The sequence below is a fragment of the Physeter macrocephalus genome, chromosome 8 (genome assembly GCF_002837175.3).
Source record: "Physeter macrocephalus isolate SW-GA chromosome 8, ASM283717v5, whole genome shotgun sequence".
NCBI classification, from domain to species: domain Eukaryota; kingdom Metazoa; phylum Chordata; class Mammalia; order Artiodactyla; family Physeteridae; genus Physeter; species Physeter macrocephalus.
Window position 1 is genome coordinate 132,635,898 of NC_041221.1, and position 24,653 is coordinate 132,660,550.

Sequence of the window (24,653 nt, forward strand, 5' to 3'; positions counted from 1 at the left end):
GGCTCACGGGCCCAGCCGCTCCGCGGCACGTGGGATCCTCCCAGACCGGGGCGCGAACCCGGTTCCCCTGCATCGGCAGGCGGACGCGCAACCACTGCGCCACCAGGGAAGCCCGATAGCTGTTAATTTTATAAGATTTTCATTTATGGTTGAGGTGCCACTCTTTTTCTTTGGATTTCCAAGGTACTGCTGTGTATTGTTATTGCTCAGTTGATAGTTGCAGTTTTTCAGAAGAATTTCAGGGAACCTAATACACACAGGGATTTCTGAAGCTCATAATTAAATCCCAGTTTTCTTTCTAGCTGTCTGAAATGACAAAACCCATTAGTGAAAGAGTCATATAGTTAGGTCTTCATAAACCAGAGGTAAACTATAAAAAGCCAAGGTAATAGCAGATAATGTGTTCCCAGTTTTTTTAAGTCCCTCCAAGTTCTGATGTACGAAGTAGCACACATTCCTATCTACTCAGTTACTGGCCTCTGTGCTTGCTGTATATATTTTTTTACTCTGTTTTAATACCCCATCTCTGTTGAGTATCATATGGAAATCTATAGTAAAACTAAGTGATGTTCTAAACAGCATACGAAGCTCTTCATAACATCTTCTCTTTTTCCCATTATTCTTTATGATCATTGAGATTACAGATAGTATCTTTTAAGCCTCGTTCCTAGCACAGAGTATTCCTGGCTTACTAGGCACCCAATAAATTTGAATAAATCACATTCAACTCTTATTTCTCTTTGTATCATCCTCCAAATTTTTATATTCATTCCTCCTGTCTTGAGCTTTAAGTGTCACATCTGCTTGGACTTGGATCAGTACTTGCTTCCTTATACCCCTCCACCATCACCTTTTTGCTTCATCTTGGCAATAACTAGAATTCCCCTTTTTGGATGAGCGGTATCTAATTCTTTCAGCTTTTAAACCTTTACTTGCTTTTTTTTTTTGGTTGTGTATGTGGAGTCTTAGTTCCCCGACCAGGGATCAAATCCGTACCCCCTACATTGGAAGCGCAGAGTCTTAGCACTGGACCGCCAGGGAAGTCCTCAACCTTTACCTTTCTTGACTGCCCCGTTTCTCTTCTTGGTGGTCAGCAAGTGCTATGGATTGTTTATCTGTAATGTCCCTCATAACTCTTCCTTTTCTATCTCTACTACCGTCACTACCTGGTCTGCGCACCACCACCCTGATGCGGCTTCCTCTCATAGCTGGATTACATGTTTTCCATTTACCCTCTCTGCCCCTCTTGGTTAAGTCTTTAGTTGGCTATGTGCTGTTGCCATTTTTGTCTTCTCAAAATGGCTCTTTGAACATGTCTTTCTGCTTAGATAGAACTCTGTACTGCATATAGGATTACTTCTAGCAGCCTGACTCCTTTGCCTTATATTCAGTCTTTATTTGTTTGGCTTTCATTCTGTGGTGGTATCTTTCCCTTTAGCTTCACGATCTAGCTGATTGTCTCCTCTTAGTCTTTCTTACCTCATTTGGCTTAATGATACTTGGTTTTCCTTATTCTTGTCCTTTATTACCAACTGGATTATGAATTATAGATTGTCATATTCCTTTTTGGATCTTGTGATAGTCATTCCTAAAATCTGTGCTAATATCATGAGCAGTTATCCACACCTGATCATTAAGGCTTTTATTCACTTAAGTGCCGTGTGTGTGTTTGTGTGTGTGTGTGTGTGTGTGTGTGTGTGTGTGTGTTTGGGTGGGGGAAACAGGGAGCCTGTCAGAGCTAGGTTATTGTACATTTGCTGAGCCCTCCACTTTTTGCTGTCACCAGCCATTTGAAGCACAGTTAATTCCTTCTTAAGCAATCGTATTCATAAGTGTATAATCTTTTCACCTTTTCCTCCCCTGTTTTCCAGTTATATTGGCATAATTCCTCTTCCTTTCTGTTCTTTTTATGGTTCCCCTAAATAGAAGTTTGAAAGTGTTTGATCACTAGATATCATTATATTCACTCAAACTGCAATACTGATGAGAATTGACTTACTTTACACAGATTATCCTGTGTATTTCCTAATGGGATATTAGATTTTGGGAGATTGTCTGGGTTTTCAGCTAGAAATAGAAATTCCCTGAAAGATGTCTTGGGCATTGTTCAGTTTAGTTTGTGAGATTTGTTTGTTTGTTTGTTTTATTGACTTCTTTGTTAGCCTCCTATGCATTGTTTTAAGAAGACTTGGCTTTTAAGAAGGCTCAGTTAATATTTAGCATTCAAAAAGGTTAGGTTAGTGTGACTCCAGAAGAGCAAAAAGAAAACAGAATTTGTCTTCTGTCTCCAATTATGCTACTGAAATATGGCTTTAACATTTATAAATAATAACTCTTTTGAAAGAGCTTCTTGTGGAAGTTTATTGCAAAAGAAAATAATTCCATGATTTAAGTTCCTTGAAGCCTACTGATACTTTGGTTTTCATAGGAACTAAGTGAGTCACCTTTAAAGAGTAATAACAAATATTTTATTCCCAATGGTGTACTTTAGGATAGCTTCAATGTATTAGGTGGCCCAGGATGAGGATGACAGAGGCACAAATAGGATTTGCTCAGAAGCCAGGTTTTCATGTAGGGTATTGTCTTACATATCAGGGCTGTCAAATGCATCTTCTCTTCTACTTAGAAGAAAACTCGGAGGTAAGCAAGCCCTGGAGCACTTGAAAGTACCAGAGGTACAAAATACGTACTCTGTGCTAGTAGGTCCTTTTGGATTTAGAAGAAAAGTTCATTTTCCTTAGGTAGTTTATACATCATTAGGTAGTAGCCAAGCTTCTCCAAAATCAACACTCAGGAATGTGGGAGAAGCTGTGAGGAATGGAGAAAGGGGAGGCAAGAAAGGAGAATGAGAACAAGAAAGAAGGGAGAGCAGTAGATACTGGTGGGAAGTGATGGGGAACATCAGAAAAGACTTTGGGACAGGAGGAAAGAAAAAGCTGCCTTATTTCTTCTAAGATAATGCATTTTTCTACCTCATCATATCTCTGAAATTGGTATGTGTCTTATAGCCGATGGCATCTGAATATTGGTTTTGGCTAGGTGGCAGTTTTGATGTTGTTGTCATTGCACTTGCAGGATCTCTGCCTTTGCTGTTTTCATTGCTGTTATTTCTTTCATTTACACCCTCTGGGAAGATCAAGGAAGCAGCAGTATCAAAACTTGCAGGATGGGTGTCAGTGGCTTGAACAACAATCCTGGAGTAATATTGGAACACTCTTCAAACCTACAGTCTTGATGGCAGAAGGATGATATTATGAAGAAAAAAATCTAAGCGATGAGAAAGCATGGTGTGATAGTTTAATTTGCAGCCTTTTCTTCCTTCAAGGTTCATAAAATAATGGAACCTCTTAAGTAGATGGCTTTGTATATTTGATGAAATAAAGTAGCCCAGCTGTGTATTTAAAATCCTGAGCCTGATGTCAAAAAATTTCATGATTATTGCAATAATAATGACTGTAGTTTCCCTTTGCTCAATATGTACTATGCCAGGCATTAAGTGTGTATCTCATTTAATTCTCAGAACTGATACTCATTATACACAATAGGAAAAATGGATATTTAGGTGTGTTAGATTCAGAATTTGAACCCTAGTTCATTAGACTTCAAATCTGGTGTTTTTGTGTGTTACAGTACGTATATTAATATCCCTGTATAGATTAGCCTTATTGTATGTATCTAGTCAGTTTTCTTGTTCTACCACCTGTGTTCCAGCAAACTGAACTGTAGTATTTCCCCATCCTGGCAGATAAAAACTCTGATTTTATGTCCTTATCAGAATAACATTTATGCCTAAGATATAGCTACTTCATGCTTTTTGTCTCCCTCCACTCCCTTCCCCAAAGGGCCATCCCCTGAATTTCTTTTAGCATCCTATACAACCTAGGGGATCTGCCATTCTCCATGGTGTATTGTAGATAGGAATGGGCACATCTTAGTTAATTATTAATTTGTAATTCTTACGGTTAAGGTCTGGACCTGATTCATCTTTTAACTCTTTAGCATCTAGTTTAGTGGCTTGCCCTTTTTAGGTACACTCAGTAAGTATGTGTTGTATAAATAAGAGTATAAGTCAGCTATTGAGTTTAGCATGCGTGGTATATATTTGTGCCTCAGTAGACCCTGAAAGCATCGTAGAAAGGGAGTACAGAGGACCAAATTTAACTACCCAGCAATCTGTAACCTCTAAAGGCTGAAGTTAATGAATATAGCCTTTTTGGACTTTTCTCTATTACTGGGATAAGTTTAGAGATAATACAGAAGAGTATTGTTGTTGGTTGTGAACACAATCAGCTGTTTGAATTGAGGATGGGTGTTCTCAGTGTTTCTGAATTCATTTTATTTAGTGAAAGGCTAAGGGGGTGTGAAAAATCGAACCAACTTTTCAATAAGAGATTTAAAATTAAACTTTTGGGTACTAGAAAACCTAATCATACTCTTATTTTCAAAGGTATTGCAGGTTCACTTGGGACTCATTGCATATGCTAGTATTTGCAAATCAAAAATATTATTATTTTACTCTATTTTTTGTATACATAATGAAAAAATTCTATCGTAATGGAGGACTTTTGTGAGGGTAGTCAAATAAATCTATTGCTCTATCCCAAGCACTCTGATACTTTTATTTCAATTTGTGGACCAATGTCTTATTTTAAATATATATTTTACAGAAAAGATGACAGGAGAAAATTGATCTGTCACACGGGTACCATAAAACAGTTTTACCGGGACTTCCCTGGTGGCACAGTGGTTAAGAATCCGCCTGCCAATGCAGAGGACATGGGTTCGAGCCCTGGTCTGGGAAGATCCCACATGCCGCGGAGCAAGTAAGCCCGTGCGCCACAACTACTGAGCCTGTGCTCTAGAGCCCATGAGCCACAACTACTGAGCCTGCATGCCACAACTGCTGAAGCCCATGCACCTAGAGCCCATGCTCCACAACAAGAGAAGCCACCACAATGAGAAGCCTGCGCATCGCAACGAAGAGCAGCCCCCACTCACCGCAACTAGAGAAAGCCCATGCGCAGCAACGAAGACCCAATGCAGCCATAAATAAATAAATAAAATTTAAAATTAAAAAAAAAAAAGAAAAGCTTATGGTATATTTAGGTCTTCATGAGCCAATGATAATTGGTTCAGGAAAACACCCATTCAAAATGAAACCACTTAAAATGCAGACCAGTATTTCATACTGAATTGTGAATAAAAGGTCTGATTGGGACTTTATCTTAAAAACTTAAAATTTTGGAAAATCATTAGGTTATAATTGTAAACATGCATTAAGTTTTATAATGAAAAAAGACTGAATTGAGTATGGATAGGCTTAATTTTTCTCACAAAACAATTTAGTAGCATGATATGACATCCTTCATGTTTGACATTTGTGGTACTAATATTAAGAGCATTTTTATTTTTGTGAAAATATTCATAAAAGTATATATGGATTTTCCCATGGACTTCTGTTAATCCGTTGACAGTGAAGTTATTATTGCTTACTGATAACTATAAAAGTGGTGAATTTCCCAAACTCACTGTTCATCATAAGTGCAAACCACTGCAGGAGTACTGTCCATCTGGGTCATATTGCATTATTCCTGTGGGTCTCAGATGCAAAGGGAACCGCACATCTGACGCTTATGTTGCTTGATGGGCCATGATTAATAAAGTCCTTTGTCTTTCTCTAACTCAGGAGTCTCATGTTCTTTGACAGTATGCATGAAACAACAATAGACTTGTTTGTTTATAGGATAGTAAGGTAAAATTAAATCCCAGACCTTGCATCTTTTGCTCTCATTTTAATAAACTTTATGAAATGTTACAGTTTTTGCAGAATTTGCAGTTTCACTTGTGGTTTAGAAGCTGTTATAGTAAGGGAGATGCTAGTGAACAAGAACTAATTATAAGTGATCAGTACACTAGTAAATTTTTAAAAGATTTTTAAAATTGAAGTATATCTTAAAATAAAGTGCACAAATCTTATGTGTATAGCTCAGTGAGCGTTTATGTATGTGTACACCTATACCACCATCACCCAGATCAAGATATAGAAATTTTCTAGTTCCCCAGAAGGCTGTCTTGTCCCCTCTTAGTAATATTCCGCCTCTGATGCCATAGGTTAGTTTTGCCTGTTTTTGAATGTCATGTAGTTAGAATGATAAAATATGTAATCTTTTGTATCTGACTTCTTCAGTATATCACTGAGATTCATGCATGTTTTACATGTGTGCGTTCTTTTTCATTGCTGTGAAGTATTCTGTTGTATGAATTTATTACTATGATTTATCTACCCACTCTACTGTTGATGAATATTTGGGTTATTTCCAATTTGGGACTATTACAAATAAAGTTGTTATGAACATGTATCTGCCTTTGGTTTGACATAGCACTTGTTTCTGTTGGATATATACCTAAGAATGGAATTGCTGGGTCATAGGGACCTATGTTTAGCATTAGTAGATGTTGTCAAACAATTTTCCAAAGTAGTTGGACTAGTTTGTATTTTTGCTAGCAATATGTAAGAATTGTTCTGATTGTCATGAACACCTTCTCTCTCTCTCTCTCTCTCTCTCTTTTTTTTAAAGTCTAGCTATTCTTGTAGATGTGGTGTGATATTTCACTGTCTTTGTTTGTTTTTAAAATTTCTTTGATAACTAATGCTGTTGAGTCCATTTTACCATCTAATGGCAATTTTGATGTCTTTTGTGAAGTGCCTGATCAGGTCTTTTACTTATTCACCAGTGAATTTTTATAATCAATTTTGCTCCCTTTTTTAACTTTAGATAACAAGTACTTGGATTACTTGCACATACCAGTTATGCAGTTTGGAGAGTTATAAAATATTTTTAGAATTCAATTAAACATGTTTAAAGTTTTTAATCATTCCATATTTAAAGAGGTGAGTGCAAAGTTTGTCCCTTCCCCTTTCCCAGTGCTAGAAATTCATGTGTGAATAGCATGTTTGAGTTTATAAAGCATCTATTACATGTAGGTATATGTATATGTGTGTTTTCAGTACTTCAGGCACACATTATTTTATTACTTCATCATTTTAATTACTTAGGAACCATCATCCCTCTTTTATAGAAAAAATAATAGGCTTAGAAAGAGTGATACCTGGTCATGGTCATATACCTAGTAAAGGACAGAATCTGATCCTCTTCTGTTTTCATTACATTGATAATACTTTAAAAAATTAAAAATAGTGCATCTTTGAGTTATAAAATATTTAAATGTAGAAAAGTAGAGAAAATAATATATGTGATGATTTGTCAGATTTTCTTCAAATCTAGTTTTAAAAGAAACAAAGCTAAAGCTTTTCCATTTGTTCTTCCACCTTCTTTCTTCTTTCACCATAGGTAGTCAGTGTCCTGAGGTTGGTATGTATCATTTCCATGCATACTTTTATTCTCTTACTATATCTGTGCATGTCCATAAAGAACTCCTTTTTTTTGTTTTAAATTTTATACAGTTGCTCTTATAAAGGTATGTATGTTTTTACAAATTGCTTTTTTTCAACTCTCTACTCACTTATTTAATGAATAAGCACTGTTCTAGGTCCAAGGGAATATGATGATGGATAAAGAAGATAAGGCTACCTGCCTACTAACATTTCTGTGGGGAAGACATGTAGTTAATAAATAAAATCGATATGATATCAGATTATTATAAGTGTCATGAAAGAAAATTGAGCAGGACCAGGGGATAGAGAATGATGCAGGAGTGGGATGTATGCTATTTTAGATAAAGTGGTCAGGGAAGTCCTTTTTCAGGAGGTGACTTTTGAGCAGCTGAATTAATTGAGAGAGAAAGCCATGTTAAGGTCTGGGAGAGGAGAATTCCATGGGAGGAACATCAAGTGCAAAGGCCTTGAGGTAGAAATGACTTTGGAGCATTTGAGAAATGGGAAGCCTTCAAGTGTGGTTACGTGCAAAGTTAGCTAGGAGGATGCTAAAAATGAGTTTGGAGGAGAAGCCAAAGGCTGGATCATGTAGGTCATATAAAGTAATGTTAAAGAATTTGGATATTGAGTGTAATGGGAAACTGCTGGATGATTTTTGAGCAGAGAAATGACATAGTTTGATATACTTTTAAGATTACTTTTACACTGGCATTCTGTGTATTAGAAAAGAATATGGAAGCTCTTTCTATATAGGTATGGAAAGATCTTGAAGATACATTGTTTATACGTTTTTCTGTACCTTGCTTTTTTTCTTTTCAATATACCACTATTTGTGTAAAAAAGGTTATGATTATTTATATATCTGTATTTGTGTAAAATTTCTCTGGAAAGACATAAAAGACAATACAAAAGGGATTGCCTGTGAGAAGGGGACCTGAAGATGGGGCAAAAAATAGGAAGGAAGCTGGCCACTCTGCACTTTACATAGCAGGAAAATATTTTAAAATTGTTAACAGAAAGTGTACACATCTTCAGTATTCAGCCAGCCAAATTTTCACAAAGTGACTCTCTCATAAAATCACCCAGAGCAAGATGAAGAACTTTACCAGGATGGCAGAAACCCTCAAGGTCACTTCCAGTCAATACCCCCACCCTTCCCTTTAAAGGGTAACCACCATCCTGAGTTCTAATAGCATGCATGAGTTTCACCTGTTTTTTTGTACTAGCACTCTTAACTCCATTCTGTTCTATGGTAGATAATAGATTATCTCCTATTTTATTTATTTATTTATTTAATTTATTTGGCTTCATCAGGTCTTAGCTGTGGCACTTGGGATATTTGTTGCGGCGTGTGGGATCTTTCCCTGTGGGGCACAGGCTCTCTAGTTGTGGCACGTGGGCTCCAGAGCACGCGGGCTCAGTAGTTGTGGCTCACGGGCTCTAGAGCGTGTGGTCTTAGTTGCCCCGCAGCATGTGGGATCTTACTTCCCTGACCAGGGATCGAACCCGCGTCCCCTGCATTGGAAGGCGGATTCTTAACCACTGGACCACCAGGGAAGTCCTTCTCCTATTTTTATCTTAGCATTATGCCTTTGTTAAAAGGTTAAAAAAATACAGAAGAATATAGAACAAATCATGCAGGACCCCTTTCTATTTTGCTTGTCTTCCATTCCGTGCCTCTCCCCAGAGGTAACTGCAATGAATAGTATGTAGCCTTTTAGTCCTTGTTTTGGGTTTATATACACAAATAACTTTCCCCTGTTTTCTTGTTAATACATAATATGGTTAGTATTTAATAGTAATAGTGATACTAGATTAGTAGTTAACATTTATTAAGCACTTTCTGGTGGTTAACTACTAATCTAGTATCTGGTCTTCAAGCTCCTCTGCTTTTGTCTCTCCCTTCTTCAACATATCATTGCTCGTACATGCTCTCTCTCATACACATGCACTACTCTGTTTAGCCTCTGTTATATTCTAGTATTACAGAATAAGGTCTCAAGTCAGCTTGGCCTATCTGCTCTCTATCCTAGGAAATGCTCTCTTCATATCTGCCCATGTATTTTTTTGTTTGTGCCCCTTTTCCTTTGAAATTTTCCTTCTCATCTCAGACAACCAAATCATGCCTTTACTTTCGGACCCAGATGGCTTATCCTATATCCTTAATGTTGCTACAACTGAAGTAAGCCTTTCTTACAGTTTGTTTAACTCATAACACTTTATACTCTGTGACCTGTTACTGAAAAACGTGCTTTCATCTTTTTGTTGTATTTCTTTGGTTTAATGTAGGCAGTTTTGCTTACCTGATGAAAATTATCCTGTGTAGCATTGGGAAAGATGTCCTGCATAGGGTTAGGCATATCCATCCATACATAAGGAGTATACCTTCATTTCCCTGCACCCTTCCTCCCATGGTTCCAGCATGGCAGTCTGGATAGCCACTACTGAGCATCTGAGCACATCTCTGACTTCCCAGTGGCAGATTGAGTGGAATTTGAGTTTAGTCAAACGGGATGTAAGTTGTTCTCTGTACTCTGTATAGTCTGGCCTTGCAAGTAGGGAGAAGTCAGTCTAATTGAAGATTGTGCAGTTCCTAGTGACAGGTGCCAAGAGGTTATGATACAGGTTTCTTGGGTGTGGTGTACAGTGTGAATAAATGCTTGAAGTTCTTAGCCCTTTTTTGATCAATTAAGCACTTTTTAAAGGAGGAATCGTAACGCTCCATAGCTCTACATGTAACCCTTTTCTCCTAAAGAGGAGTCAGTCAGTGCTGCTGTATTTTTCCTTTTCTGGATCAGCACCTAGAACAGTGCCTGGGACTTAGTAGGCTCTTAGTAAGCACATATTGAAAGAATGAATCAGTTGGCTTTTAAGATGAAATTATTTGGTATATGACTTCTTTTTGTTTTTTTAAGTACCATCATGGCTGTTCATAGTACATGACGACAAGCAATCAATACTTATTTGTTGAATTTAACTCTATTTTATTTTACTTTATGTTTACCTGAGTTTTAACTGAGCACATGTATTCTTTTCTGGGAAGATACACCCCAATCCAGAATAGGCTTGATGCTAGAATTTGCTAGTATTTGTCAAAGACAGAGCTGCAGCATTATTTGGCAATTTTAGGCATAAGAAAGGAAGCATCTTTTGTTACTGACATCCTTTTTCCAAACATTAGTCCTGCTATTTCACTAGCTACTCATTGTCTGCGGTTGGCTGTGTAGTGACCACAGGGGACTGTACCACTCTGATCGGTGGAGTACCACTGCATATTGCTTCCTCTTGTTACTGTCACCAAGGGCTTCTTCAGGGTGTAGAATGGTGGTCTGTCTGGAGCAGGTTCATTAACTTAACATGCTTGAAATATCAGAGAAGGCAATAGGAATTATGAAATTATAAACTATATTTTTTGGGATTAAACTTTGAATTTATTCTCTTTAACTCTAGCATTCTTTATTTTAAAAGTAGATACTTCCCATTTTTCTGGCAATTAAGTATGTTATAATTTATTTGAGGGTTTGGTACATCTTATGACAACTTCTAATAAAATTTGCATCTATAATAATAATGTGATTTGAGTACTTCTATGACTTTTGCCCAAATCTTACAAGTCTGTGAAACATTTTAAAGAGAATAATAACCCTAGGGAAGAGCTAGATTTCTCTTAGGACTTTTGTTCAAATCAGGATACTATCATGTTCAAAACTGACACAGCACATAACCTGGATTTCAATGAAGTACATTAGAATCAAACCTTAGATTTGGGGGCTTCTGACTGAAAGAAATAAAGGTCTAGGGACTGGTTTTCTTTTGGTGGGGGGATAATACATAGAAAGTAGAGCACCCTACTTTGCTTTTGGTTATCATTTGGCATTGCCAGTGAATTATTTGTTCATATTGTGAAGAAGGAAGTGAGTGGTCACAGGACTAAGAAAATTTCTCTTTCTGGACGTAGGTTTTTTGTTTTACTTTGTAATCCTTTTCTGCTGTTATTTAAAAGTAATATGCTTTTCAAATTATATTGATTTAAATGTATGTTAATTACATTCATTTAAATTTTCCCCGTTTCTCTTTCAGGACTTGAACCAATGCAAGAAGCTTATGGCACTTATGAAGATAAATGTCACTCCTCCCTTTTTAATTGGAACTTTTGTTTAGGACTTGTATATGACTTTTCACTTGTGATCTGACTTTGAGTTGCAGGAAGGTTTCTGAAGATTTAAATCAAATGACGTCAATGGCCAGCTTGTTTTCTTTTACTAGTCCAGCAGTAAAGCGATTGTTGGGCTGGAAGCAAGGTGATGAAGAGGAGAAATGGGCAGAAAAGGCAGTCGATGCTTTGGTGAAAAAGCTAAAAAAGAAAAAGGGTGCCATGGAGGAACTGGAGAAAGCCTTGAGCAGTCCAGGACAGCCAAGCAAATGTGTCACAATTCCCAGATCTTTAGATGGACGCCTGCAGGTTTCTCACAGAAAAGGCTTGCCCCATGTTATATATTGTCGTGTTTGGCGCTGGCCTGATTTGCAGAGTCATCATGAGCTAAAGCCATTGGATATTTGTGAATTTCCTTTTGGATCTAAGCAAAAGGAAGTTTGTATCAACCCATACCACTATAAGAGAGTGGAGAGTCCAGGTAGGTTTTAACTCCTCTGGGAAAAATTATAAAAACTTTTTCTGATTTGCATTTGACTGAATTTAGTAGTGTTAAAAAGGTTATTTTAGCTTTTTGTTTCCTTCTTAAAGATTTTAATCTTGGGAGGAATACTGGATTTTGAATTTAGCTTAATATATGGATGATACAGCTCCCAAGTGGCTTGTTCTACTTCATTGTTCGCTGTAAGCAGCCAGTCGTATATACACTCTGCCATTCCTCTATTTTGTCTAAAGTCTAAATAAGTTCCATGTGTGTACTGCATCCCACTCCTTTTTGTTTATTTTTTTATTTATTCCAGCATTGTGTTTTCCCTTTCTGCTAGACTTTTTCTGAAAGCATACAAGCATGTCATGATATAGCCCAACTTCAAATAAAAGTTAAGAAAGAATTTCTGTCTTGACCTCAAGAATATGCCCCCACCTCCAGTCTACCTTTTATAGTAGTCTCCATGTTTATTATCTCCACATTACTTTCTTCCTGTTCTTTCTTGATACCCCTCTAGTTAGTCTTTCTTCCCTACCATTTGACTTGTCAAATTCACTGATGACTGCCTTCTTACAAATAGAGGGGTCCTTCCTTCTCAGTCCTCATCTTACTTGCCCTCTCAACACCATTTGATAAGGTTGCTCTTTTTCCCTCCCACTCAAAACTTTTTTATATTGGCTTCTGAAACACTACACTCTCCTAGTTCTCCTACCTCACTGGCTGTTTTTGCTTAGTCTCTTTGTTGGCTATTTTCCTGTTTTCACAGGAGTCAGTCCCTGGACTTTTTCCTCCACCTATATTTTTCCTCTGTGTACTCTTATGTTATCACATGTCCTAAAACTATCTATAAGCTCATGCGCACATTTTGAACTCCAGAGTCAGCTTCTGCTGACTCTGTATCCAGCTGCCTACTTAACATCTCCACCCGAATGTCTAATAAACATCAGATTTAATATGTCTAAATAGGGCTTTGGATTTGTTTTTCCCACCAAGTTTTTTTTTTTCCTCCAGTTTTCCCAGTTTAAGTACATGGCACTAGCTTTCATGTAATTGCTCCCTAGAAGTCATCTTTTATTTCTCTCTTAGGTTCTGTGTTTGAGCTATGAGCAAATGCTATTTGCTGTACCTTCAAAATATATCTTGATCATATCATCTCACCATCTCTAACACCACTACTCTAGTACAGACCATCATCATCTTTCACCTTAAGTAGTCTCCTAATTGGTCTCTCTGTCTTTTTTCTTTCCCCCAACCCATTCTGTTTTCTATTATAGCATCCAGAGTGATCTTTAGAAAATATATATCAAATCATGCCAGTCTCTGCCCAAAACACTTTAAAGGCTTTCTGTCACACTTAGAACAGATTTCTACAAGGGCCTACATGACCTATCCTCAAACTTCCTCTGTTCCTTGGACTTGCCATATTCCTGCATCCAGGCTTTTTTCCAATGCTGTTTCCTCTACTTAGAGTACTCTCCCCCCAGGATCTTTTCATGTCACATTTTCTCATTTCATTTAGTCCTTGCTCAAATGCCCCCATCACTACTTGACTCTATTAGGTATTTATTTCTTTTATTGACTGATGTGAGAAGGACCTTCCTCTGGCTCATTCTGTACTGCGTTCCCAGTGCCTAGAATAGTATTATTACCTAGAACTTAGTAGGGAGTGCTCAGTAAATATTTTTTTGTATTGAATGAATTATATAAGCTGAGATACTAGCTGGGTACATTAGTTATCTATTGCTGCAAAACAAAGTACCACAAGGTAAGTGGCTTAATACACGTTAATTATCTCACAGTTTCTGTCAGTCAGGAGTCCAGGCATAGCTTAACTGGGTCCTTTGCAAGGCTGTACTCTAGGTATTGGTCAGGGCTTGGGTCTTACCGGAGGCTCAACTGAGAAAGGATCTCCTTCCCAGCTCATGTGATTATTATCAGGATTCAGTTCCTTGCAGGCTGTTGGACTCTGTCTGGTTGTTGACTGGAGGCTGCCTTCATTTGCTTGCCATGGGACCTTCTCTATAGGTAGCTTACGTCCATGGCCACTTACTTCTTCAAAGCCAGTAAGAAAGGGTCTTCTTGCTAGAAGGAACATTGTATTCTTGTGGAATGTTATCACGTACATCCTGTCACTTTTGCCATATGCTATTGGTTAGAAGCAAGTCACAGATAATATACTCAGAGGGAGGGGGATTACTCCAGGGGTAAATACCCAGAGGCAGGAATCATGGTAGCCACCTTAGTCTGCGGGCCTCGCTGGATTTCACTGAAGATAATATAAGAGCCCAGTATGGTAAAAAAGCTATAAAGATAACATTGATTGTAGAGACTAGCAAAAAAAAAAAAGAATAGTAGTAATGGTGTTGTCAGGGAAAGTTCATTTTAAGGGCTTTAGAGCTGCCAGGTGGTATTTGAGGTGATTCTCAATTTCTTGTTGAATCCAAGGAGAGCTGTAGCCTGAGGAATTGATGAGGAAAGGAAGATGTGAGGATTTAATAGAGAAGTGTAGTTTGAAAAATTCCCAGGCTTGATATGTGCTAGAAGTTGTTGGAAAGAAAGTCAGGGAATTTAGTGTATTCCCCCATAGCTAGGGTGTGTCCAATAATCAGTCGATAGAAATGTCTTATTTTTGTAATCTGTTTTTCTCAGCTGTGATTCATTCTGTAGAAAAGACTGGGGCTTAGGCCTGGTATGCTTAAGCAAGTTAAGCAGCTGTGGCACAGGTACTTTATAGTACCAGTATTAATAAAGTCATAATAATAGTAACAGTAATAGTAATAGTAATGAACATTTATTGAGCACTTAAGGACTAGACACTTTCCTAATCCTATGAGGTTATTCCTTCATAGGGTTAGAAATTGGTACTAACATTTTACAGCACTCTAAGTTTACCAGTAAGTTTACAGATAAGGAAACCAAAACTTAATAGGGAAGTACCTTATATAAGATCACATAGTTACTTATAGGGAAGTAACTTATATAAGATCACATATAGTGGAGCCAGAAAGTACTGCAGAACGGTAAAAAAAAAGGATGGAAAATAGTTGGAAAGTGATAAAGAAAAGAAAAATACAGGGCCAACCCAGGTGATCCAGTGTTTAATAGGCAGTATTGTCTACTGGTTAAGACTATGTTCTGGAACCAGACTTTCTGGATTTAAATCCTGACTTTACGAATGCTATCAGTGTGACCACAGGCAATAACCTTTCTGTGACTTTGTTTCCTCAGCTGTAAAATGGGAATAATAATACTTACTTCAGGTTAGTTACTAGAATTAGATGAGTTAATGCATGAAAAGTGCTTAGATAAAACATTAACTGTCTCAGAATAAGTTTCAAATTAAATATTCCAATAAAATAATACAATCTAGAAATCAAGCATTGGAGAAAATGGGAAGGAGAAAATTATCAGAGAAATAATACTAGAACAGTTCCCAGAACTGAAAATCAAAAGGGCCCAGTGACTGAGTAACCAGAACAAGAGGCAGAAAAAAGACCCACACATGAAATTTTAGCATATCATGGATAAAAAGAAGATTTTGAAAGCTCTCAGAGAGAAAAGTCAAGGCACATAGAAAAGACTGGGAATGAGAATACTGGATTTCTCAATGCAGTTTTAGATTCTAGAAGAAAATGAAGCAGGGCCCCCAAATTCAGAGAGAAAAAGTTATCTATTCTGGAATCTGTCTGCAGATAAACATAAGACAAGATATTTTCATATAGGCAAGGGCTCAAAATTTCTCTTCCTTACATCCTTCCGAAGGAAGCTAATAGAGAATGAGGTCCAGGAAATGGGATCCAACAGGAGAGAAGAGAAGGGGAAGTCCAAGGACCTCAGATTTGTAGGAGACTTAAGTAGCATCCAGTTTAGATTATAGCAAAGGATGGAGGATCAGGGAAGAAAATGGAATCAGTAGATTATTTGTTTATTTGTGGGATCTGGAAAATAATATTGATGGGAATTTGATAGATCTGTTGGACTTCTGGAAATTAGTGGTATAGACTTGAGATTAAGCAAATGAAGGACCAAGGCAATAATTAACTTTAATAAAAACATTGTTCAAGGGAAAATATAGTCATAATATATACTTGGCTCAGCAGTGAATTGTATTTATGTAATTTGTATAACATATAAAATATAAACCCTGGATATTGATTTAACCAAAATTTTTTCTGTGACTTTATTGTGGGAAAGGGGAAGGGGAGTGGGATAGAATGGTTTAAGAAAGCTACTTCATTTGCCATAAAAGCAAGTCTACGAATAATGTCTTGACTAACCAATAACAACAGTATAAGCATATTACTTAGTAGTGCGCAAAGTGAACGTTAGAAGAAATGACTAAGAGTTTAAATTTGTTGTCTCTGGAAGCAGTATGGGAGGAGGCTTAGAAATTGTTCTTTTTGTTTATAATCTCTTGTAGCATCTGTTTTTGTAAACTATCCATGTATTATTTTTGAATGAAAATAAAATAATTTCTAAAAAAATGATGTGTATAGATAATATACAAGTAAGAGAGAAATCAGTGATTTTAGTTCTGCCTCAAAAAAAAAAAAGTAAAATCCTTACTGGATTGAACTCCTAAGTAGTTATTTCACTAAGTCTTTCAGATTGCTAGCCAGCTACACATAGACATTCTTACTGTCTCATGCCCTACTGTCCAGTGGCATCTGTCCCATCATTTTGTAAGGGGAACAGCAGTTAGTAATACACTGTAGAACAAAGCGATTGTAATCAGATGTTAACTACATAATCACAACACTAATTCAGTAAAATGAAAAGAGAAAAAAAACAGTACAAATTACAGAGCTTCTGATTCCTCAGGTTCATTCTTACTTCAGGGAGGGGAAGTGTGACCTAGTTAACTTAAAAACAGATTGATTTTGTTGCTGCTGACTGATGTCAGAGTCAAAGTGAGATTTTCGGAAATGAAATTACACTGGAAAATACAGGAAAGTTATAAAAGAGATGAATTAGTACCGTAAGAGTTTAGAGAAATCAGGTTTGTTTCAATTTCCTGTAGGGAAAGGTGATTGGATATTTGTATGTGGTTGACACTTGGGTCTTTAGAGAAATTGAATGTTTGAATAAAGTGAATGTGCTTAGAAAAAGTGTATCCCTTAAAATGTTTAGGCTTTCTTGTATATATTTTCATTATGGTCGTGTTTAGAAAAATTATTTTGAATGGAAGACCTCTACCTAGGAATTGGATCCTCCCGGACCGGGGCACGAACCCGTGCCCCCTGCATCGGCAGGTGAACTCTCAACCACTTCGCCACCAGGGAAGCCCGTTCTTTCTTATCTTTATCCATCTCCTCCTTTACATTCTTTATACTCTCCACCCCTAGCACTTCCTTGTGAAATGCTTCCAGATCTTTAAGGTCCAATCAGATGTTGTCTTTTCCGTGGTATTTTGTTTGATTCCTTGCTAGCTGGGAATACTCACCTCTGTTCAACTCTTAGTGCATTAAATTCTCTGTATTATGGTTGTTTTTATCTATTTTTTAATTAAAAGTTTTTTTAAGTTATATTAATCCATTATTTTATTTCAAATTAATATTAGCTTCTTATTTCATTAAAAGCATACACAGGGCTTCCCTGGTGGCGCAGTGGTTGAGGGTCCACCTGCCGATGCAGGGGACATGGGTTCGTGCCCCGGTCCGGGAAGATCCCACATGCCGCGGAGCGGCTGGGCCCGTGAGCCATGGCCGCTGAGCCTGCGCGTCCAGAGCCTGTGCTCCGCAACGGGAGAGGCCACAACAGTGAGAGGCCTGCGTACCGCGAAAAAAAAAAAAACAAAAAACAAATAAAAGCATACACAGTCTTTTTTTTTTTTTTAACATCTTTATTGGAGTATAACTGTTTTACAATAGTGTGTTAGTTTCTCCTTCACAACAAAGTGAATCAGTTATACATATACATATGTTCCCATATCTCTTCCCTCTTGCGTCTCCCTCCCTCCCACCCTCCCTATCCCACCCCTCTCATGGTCACAAAGCACAGAGGTGATCTCCCTGTGCTATGCGGCAGCTTCCCACTAGCTATCTAATTTACATTTGGTAGTGCATATATGGGGTCAGGTTTTTAAATTTAGATATAAGAAAGTTCAATATTCTATAAATAAGAATATCTTAAGTACTCATGAACATAACAAGAAGTATAATGTAGTGTCCAATTAATTGATTAGTAGTAAGGTCCTCTGTTCCCTTAAGAAACTATAATATAGTTAATTAAAGGAGATAACCAGAAAATACAAGTTAATGGTTCCTGAAATACATTGTCAATGGTTTCTGCCTACTGGCTTTAAGAACAACTGTTTATATCTAATATTCAACAAAATATTTTGCATCAAAATAATTATCTTACTTGTAACAAAAGCAGCTGGAGAAGATGATCATAGCAATTATGCAGACAGCCATAGAAATGAGCAAAGCCAGCCATCGAATGCTGCCATCGAAAAATGGACCTGATAATGGAAGTAAACAATGAAAAAGACATATTACCTTTCGATCACATCTTAAAAGGAAAAAATAACTTGTAGTGTTGAACTCTAGAAAGCTTGCTTATTGTTAAAACCAGAGAAAATATTTCACTGAGAATCATGATTGCACTTTTCTCTGCTAACCTACCTATAACAACAGGGGGCAGTGTAGGTTGTAAATACTGGTTACATAAGTTGGTCCGACAACATTCTATTGTCCGGCGTAGCTGGGCTTTTGGTGAATCCTAAAGGAAGAAAATTAGAAATAATCTGATACACGAAACTGATAATTAATTTTTAAAATATAGCTGCATGAGTTGCTTATAAATTTTGGATATTAATCCTTTGTCAGTTGCTTCGTTTGCAAATATTTTCTCCCATTCTGAGGGTTGTCTTTTGGTCTTGTTTATGGTATCCTTAAGCATACACAGTCTTGAATGGTAAAGAGCAAACATGCAAAGCAGTAATGTCATGGAAATAGCTACCTTGGTTGCAAACTAAGGGATGATACTTTTGTGCACATGGTTTAGGATGTGTTCCCTGTTGCATGTAGATAAAGCAAGACCAACAGCAGTAACATCTAAGGAGATGATGACATATTTACCTTTTTTTTTTTAAGGTATAGTTGATGTACAGTATTATATAAGTTTCAGGTGTACAACATGGTGATTCACAATTTTTAAAGGTTATACTCCATTTATAGTTTTTATAAAATATTGGCTATATTCCCTATGTTGTAATTATGGTTGTTCTTAAATGTGCTTGATCTCTTATAGAATAAGAGTGATATCTTCTCTGCTTTGGATGTTCTGTCTTCTAGAGTATTTTATATAGGCTGAGTGCTTAGAGAATTTTTGGTTTAGTTATTTTGTAAATATAGATTCAAGGTTCTACAAAGCAGCCCTTCCTAAAAATAAATTGTTTTAGTAGGTTTACAGTCTTCCCTGAATCCTTTCTGTCTTCCCTTCATGTGTATGAGATATTTGTTTTAGTCGTTGCTGACAGATGAATTTTGATTTTTGTCTTTCAGTCTTACCTCCAGTATTAGTGCCTCGTCATAATGAATTCAACCCACAACACAGTCTTCTGGTTCAGTTTAGAAACTTAAGCCACAATGAACCTCACATGCCACAAAATGCAACGTTTCCAGATTCTTTCCATCAGCCCAACAACACTCCTTTTCCCTTATCTCCAAATAGTCCCTACCCTCCTTCCCCTGCTAGCAGCACATATCCCAACTCCCCAGCAAGTTCTGGACCAGGAAGTCCATTTCAGCTCCCAGGTAAGAATTTATTTTATTGATACAAAAAAATAATTCCTAAGAGTTAGTAGTTGTTCTCATACTGCTGATCCTCTGGGTGAACTGTTAATATGCCAAGAGCCAACTATTTTTGACTATTCTTTGGTAATTGTTTGATTTCCAGAAGAGTTTGGGATTTTATTTTGCCAAGTACCATAAGTTTTAAAAAATGTAAGTAGACATATTTTTCACAAAATATAGAAACAATCCTGAAATCTGTAGAGAATCATAAAAGACCCCGAATAGCCAAAGCAGTTTTCAGAAAGAAGGACAAAGCAGAAGGCATCACACTCCCTGATTTCAAACTGTATTACAAAGCTGTAATAATCAAAATAATATAATATTGGCATAAAAACAGACACATAGATCATTGGAACAGAATAGAGAGTCCAGATATAAACTCATGCAAAAATGGTCAATTATTGGGTGGGCCAAAAGGTTCATTCAGTTTTTTCCGTAAGATGGCTCTAGTAGCACTTAGTTGTCTTTAACTTCAGTTGGAACAGTTTTGTTAGATTGTATTTGACAGCCATCATATCGGCGTGCATTTAAAAAAAGACTTATCAAAATTGGTCAATTTTTGTGCAGTCATTTTAATATTGAAGATGGAAGGAAAAAAGCAACATTTTCAGCATATTATGCTTTATTATTTCGAGAAAGGTAGAAATGCAACTGCAACGCGTTGGAAGTAACAAGTGGTGTTGTGGATCTGGAGATGTGGGAACTCTTGTGCACTGTTGGTGGGAATGTTAATTAGTACAGCCACTTTTGAAAACAGTATGGAGTTTCCTAAAAAAATCAAAAATAGAACTACCATGTGATTCTGCAATTCTACTTCTGGATATTTATCCAAAGAAAACAAAAACACTAACTCAGAAAGATATTTACCCCCCCACACCATGTTCATTGCAGCATTATTTACAGTAGCCGTGATTTGGAAGCAACCTAAGTGTTTACCGATAGATGAATGGATACAGAAGATATGATAACACACACACACATATACACACAGTGGAATATTATCCAGCCATAAAAAAAGAATGAAATTTTGCCATTTGTGACAACATGGATGAACCTTGACAGCATTATGCTAGATGAAATAAGACTGAGAAAGACAAATACTATATGGTCTTTCTCAAATAAGATATGTGGAATCTTAAAAAATAAATAAGAAACTAAGCTCACAGATACAGAGGACAGATTGGTGGTTGCCAGAGGTGGTGGGGGAAGTGGATGAACTTTTAATTTTTTTTAGTTTAAACAAATTGAATTTTTAAAAAAGCAAACACAATTTGGGGGCGATCAGAGATTACCCTTTAAGAATAATGACAATAAAATAAGATAGAATTTAAAAATTGCACTCCCTCCTCCCAACCCACCTTCCCTCTCTCATTGCTTGGTCTTTCTCTATAGCATGTATTGCAATCCAGTATAGTACATATTGTCTTTATTTACAGTCTGCCTTTCCCCAGCCTCCCCCGTCTTGACTATAAACTCCATGAAAACAGGGATATTATAGCATCTTTTGTTTATTGCTGCATACCCAGTACCTATATCAGAGTCTAGTATGCAGTAGATCCTCAATAAATATTTGTTAAGTGAATAGACAAAATTATAGCAACACATAAATACATTTACTGCTAACTATAGATATACCCATATGTCAAGTGGTTGCCAGTGCAGCTTGAGAGATTGAAGCCAAATGGTGTTAATTTGAAAGGTTTCATAGAGAGGAGTCCTATATACAGTAAAGGCAGCGTGTAGTAAAAGCTTATCAAAAACATAAAGACAAAATGACTGTTTGATGAAAGTGAAGTAAAGTAGCTAATCTGGAAACAAAATGCTGTTAGGTATCAATTGACCATTTATTGGACCAAATTACTAAATCGATATATACCATCAGGCATTAAAATTAAGTTCTACCAAAACAACAGCAGCAACAAAGGAAGTAGCTATATTTGACGTAAAGTTAAATATTTTCGTATAATTTATAATACCAAGTACCATTTATCAAGTGCCTTTTATGTAACTAATACTGTGATGAAAGATACCACATTAAATTTAATCTTCAGAACAACCAAGTGAGATAGATGTTTTTCTTGTTTTATGGATGGAAAACGAAACTGGTATTAACCCCAAGAGCTTAAATACCTTGCGTAAGGTCGCACAGCTAGTACGTGGTGGTTCAGGCCCAGGTTTCTCTGACTCTAAAGTGTGTGCTTTTTTAACTTTGCTACATTGCTTGTCAAATCATTTTGTACTTCGGTAGGTTAAAATGAACCCCAGTTATCTTTAATTAGGTAACTGATGCACCGATTTGCCTGAAGAAGGATCATAAGTGGATTTTTAAAGTTGCTAAATTTAGTTAATGGCATGCGTGTCTTATGTGAGTAAATCACGAGGTTACTGTGTCAAGAAATATCGGGATGCCTACTGTTCAAAGTAGGGTCATATGTAAATATATACTTTGTACTTTCTCTACTGCAGTGAAATAGCAATTGATGAAGTTGTGTTTTGTTGTGTTGTGTTTCTTTGAAGAGGATTACAGTTTCAACTGTTTAACTTGCTGTTAGGTGTTTGTTCAAAAATTATTTTTCATCCTTTGTCCTAGATTCAGTGCTGATTGTAGCTCTGTCTCAAAATACATCTTATACAAACTTTGAGGTGAAAGACAAGTTATATTCAGTATTTATAGTTATGAGACAAATAAGTGTAGCTGTAGCTTTTGTAAAGGTTTTCAACCACAAATGTTGGAACTCAAAAGATATTCTAGTTAACTTTCAGTTTCTTAAGAGCCACTTAATAGGATTTAGCCATTTAATAGGACAGAGCAACCATTTTAAGACATTGCAGAAGAATTAGACAGCTGCTGTTAGTGTTGGCAAAGTTTGAAAGAGCATGGTTTTATTTTCCAGTTTTAAATAACCATACAGTATGTGATGATCTTGATAATTCAAAAATGTCTCTGTAGATGTCTATCTAAACAAGGATAATCTGTGGCCTTCAGATTGACCTGCAGTAGTTGCAGTTTCTCTCAGCATATGATTCTAAGCAAATGGAGGCAAAATTCTTGACCTTGAATTCTATTTTAGTGAATTTTAGCACTGATCTTACTATCCTGGATTGGAACAAATGTATGTGGACCTGCAGTAGGTTTCTGGGAGCTAATGGGTGTGCTGTCTTTTCTCCTTTTCCCTTGCCCTAAGGTAGCATCCTACATTTTTGTGTGTCTCTGATGTTCAGTAATGAATCCTGCTGGTAATCTTAAGAATTTTCAGATGCGTATAGATTAACTTTGAGCAGGATGAAGATTTTAACTATTCTTTTGGGACTTAACTTGCCTCATTTTCTTCCTCTTAGCTGATACTCCTCCTCCTGCATATATGCCACCAGATGATCAGATGGGTCAAGATAATTCCCAGCCCATGGATACAAGCAATAATTTGATTCCTCAGATTATGCCCAGTATATCCAGCAGAGGTAAGAGAAATACAATCTTACTTTGTTGTTGTTACTCTTTTCTTTTTTTAACTTCTTAGCCACTTTTAACAACCAGCTTTATTGAGGTACAGTAATAATTTATTTTTTAAATTTAATTTTATTTTTTATACAGCAGGTTCTTATAAGTTATCTATTTTATACATATTAGTGTATACATGTCAACCCCAATCTCCCAGTTCATCCCACCACCCCCACCACCCCGCTGCTTTCCCCGCTTGGTTTCCATACGTTTGTTCTCTACATCTGTGTCTCAGTTCCTTCCCTGCAAACTGGTTCATCTGTACCGTTTTTCTACGTTCCATGTACATGCAATAATATATGATATTTGTTTTTCTCTTTCTGACTTACTTCACTTTGTATGACAGTCCATCCACGTCTCTACAAATTACCCAATTTCGTTCCTTTTTATGGCTGAGTAATATTCCATTGTATATGTTTACCACATCTTCTTTATCCATTCATCTGTCGATGGGGATTTAGGCTTCCATGACCTGGCTATTGTAAATAGTGCTGCATTGAACATTGGGGTTCATGTGTCTTTTTGAATTATGGTTTTCTCTGGGTATGTGCCCAAAAATGGGATTGCTGGGTCATATGGTAATTCTATTTTTAGCTTTTTAAGGAACCTCCATACTGTTCTCCATAGTGGCTGTACCAATTTACATTCCCACCAACAGTGCAAAAGGGTTCCCTTTTCTCCATACCCTCTCCAGCATTTGTTGTTTGTAGATTTTCTGATGATGCCCATTCTAACTGGTGTGAGGTGCTACCTTACTGTAGTTTTGATTTGCATTTCTCTAATAATTAGTGATGTTGACCAGCTTTTCATGTGCTTCTTGACCACCTGTATGTCTTCTTTTTTTTCTTTTATTTTTTAAATTAAAAAAAATTTTTAACATCTTTATTGCAGTATAATTGCTTTACAATGGTGTGTTACTTCCTGCTTTATAACAAAGTGAATCAGCCCTATCCCACCCCTCTAGGTGGTCACAAAGCACCGAACTGATCTCCCTGTGCTATGTGGCTGCTTCCCACCAGCTATCTATCTTACATTTGGTAGTATATATAAGTCCATGCCACTCTCTCACTCTGTCCCAGCTTACCCTTCCCCCTCCGCTTGTCCTCAAGTCCATTCTCTACGTCTGTGTCTTTATTCTTGTCCTGCCCCTAGGTTCTTCAGAACCATTTTTTTTTTTAGATTCCATATATATGTGTAAGCATACTGTATTTGTTTTTCTCCTGCTGACTTACTTCACTCTGTATGACAGACTCTAGGTCCATCCACCTCACTACAAATAATTCAATTTTGTTTCTTTTTATGGCTGAGTAATATTCCAT

At 36.9% G+C, this 24,653-nt stretch overlaps 1 protein-coding gene across 11 annotated transcripts in view; it reads left to right on the forward strand.

Annotated features, from left to right (window-relative positions):
* SMAD5 (SMAD family member 5) overlaps positions 1-24,653 on the forward strand; it is a 55,597-nt gene that overhangs the window by 8,553 nt on the left and 22,391 nt on the right. For all 11 annotated transcript variants that reach the window (XR_008618125.1, XR_008618128.1, XR_008618129.1 and 8 more), the window contains exons 2-4: positions 11,477-12,030; positions 19,545-19,796; positions 23,175-23,294. Coding sequence is in view for 5 of the 11 variants with exons in the window: in XM_055086780.1 (XP_054942755.1) it covers positions 11,628-12,030; positions 19,545-19,796; positions 23,175-23,294 (775 nt within the window). In the remaining 6 variants the exon portion in view is untranslated. The remainder of the gene's footprint in view (positions 1-11,476; positions 12,031-19,544; positions 19,797-23,174; positions 23,295-24,653) is intronic.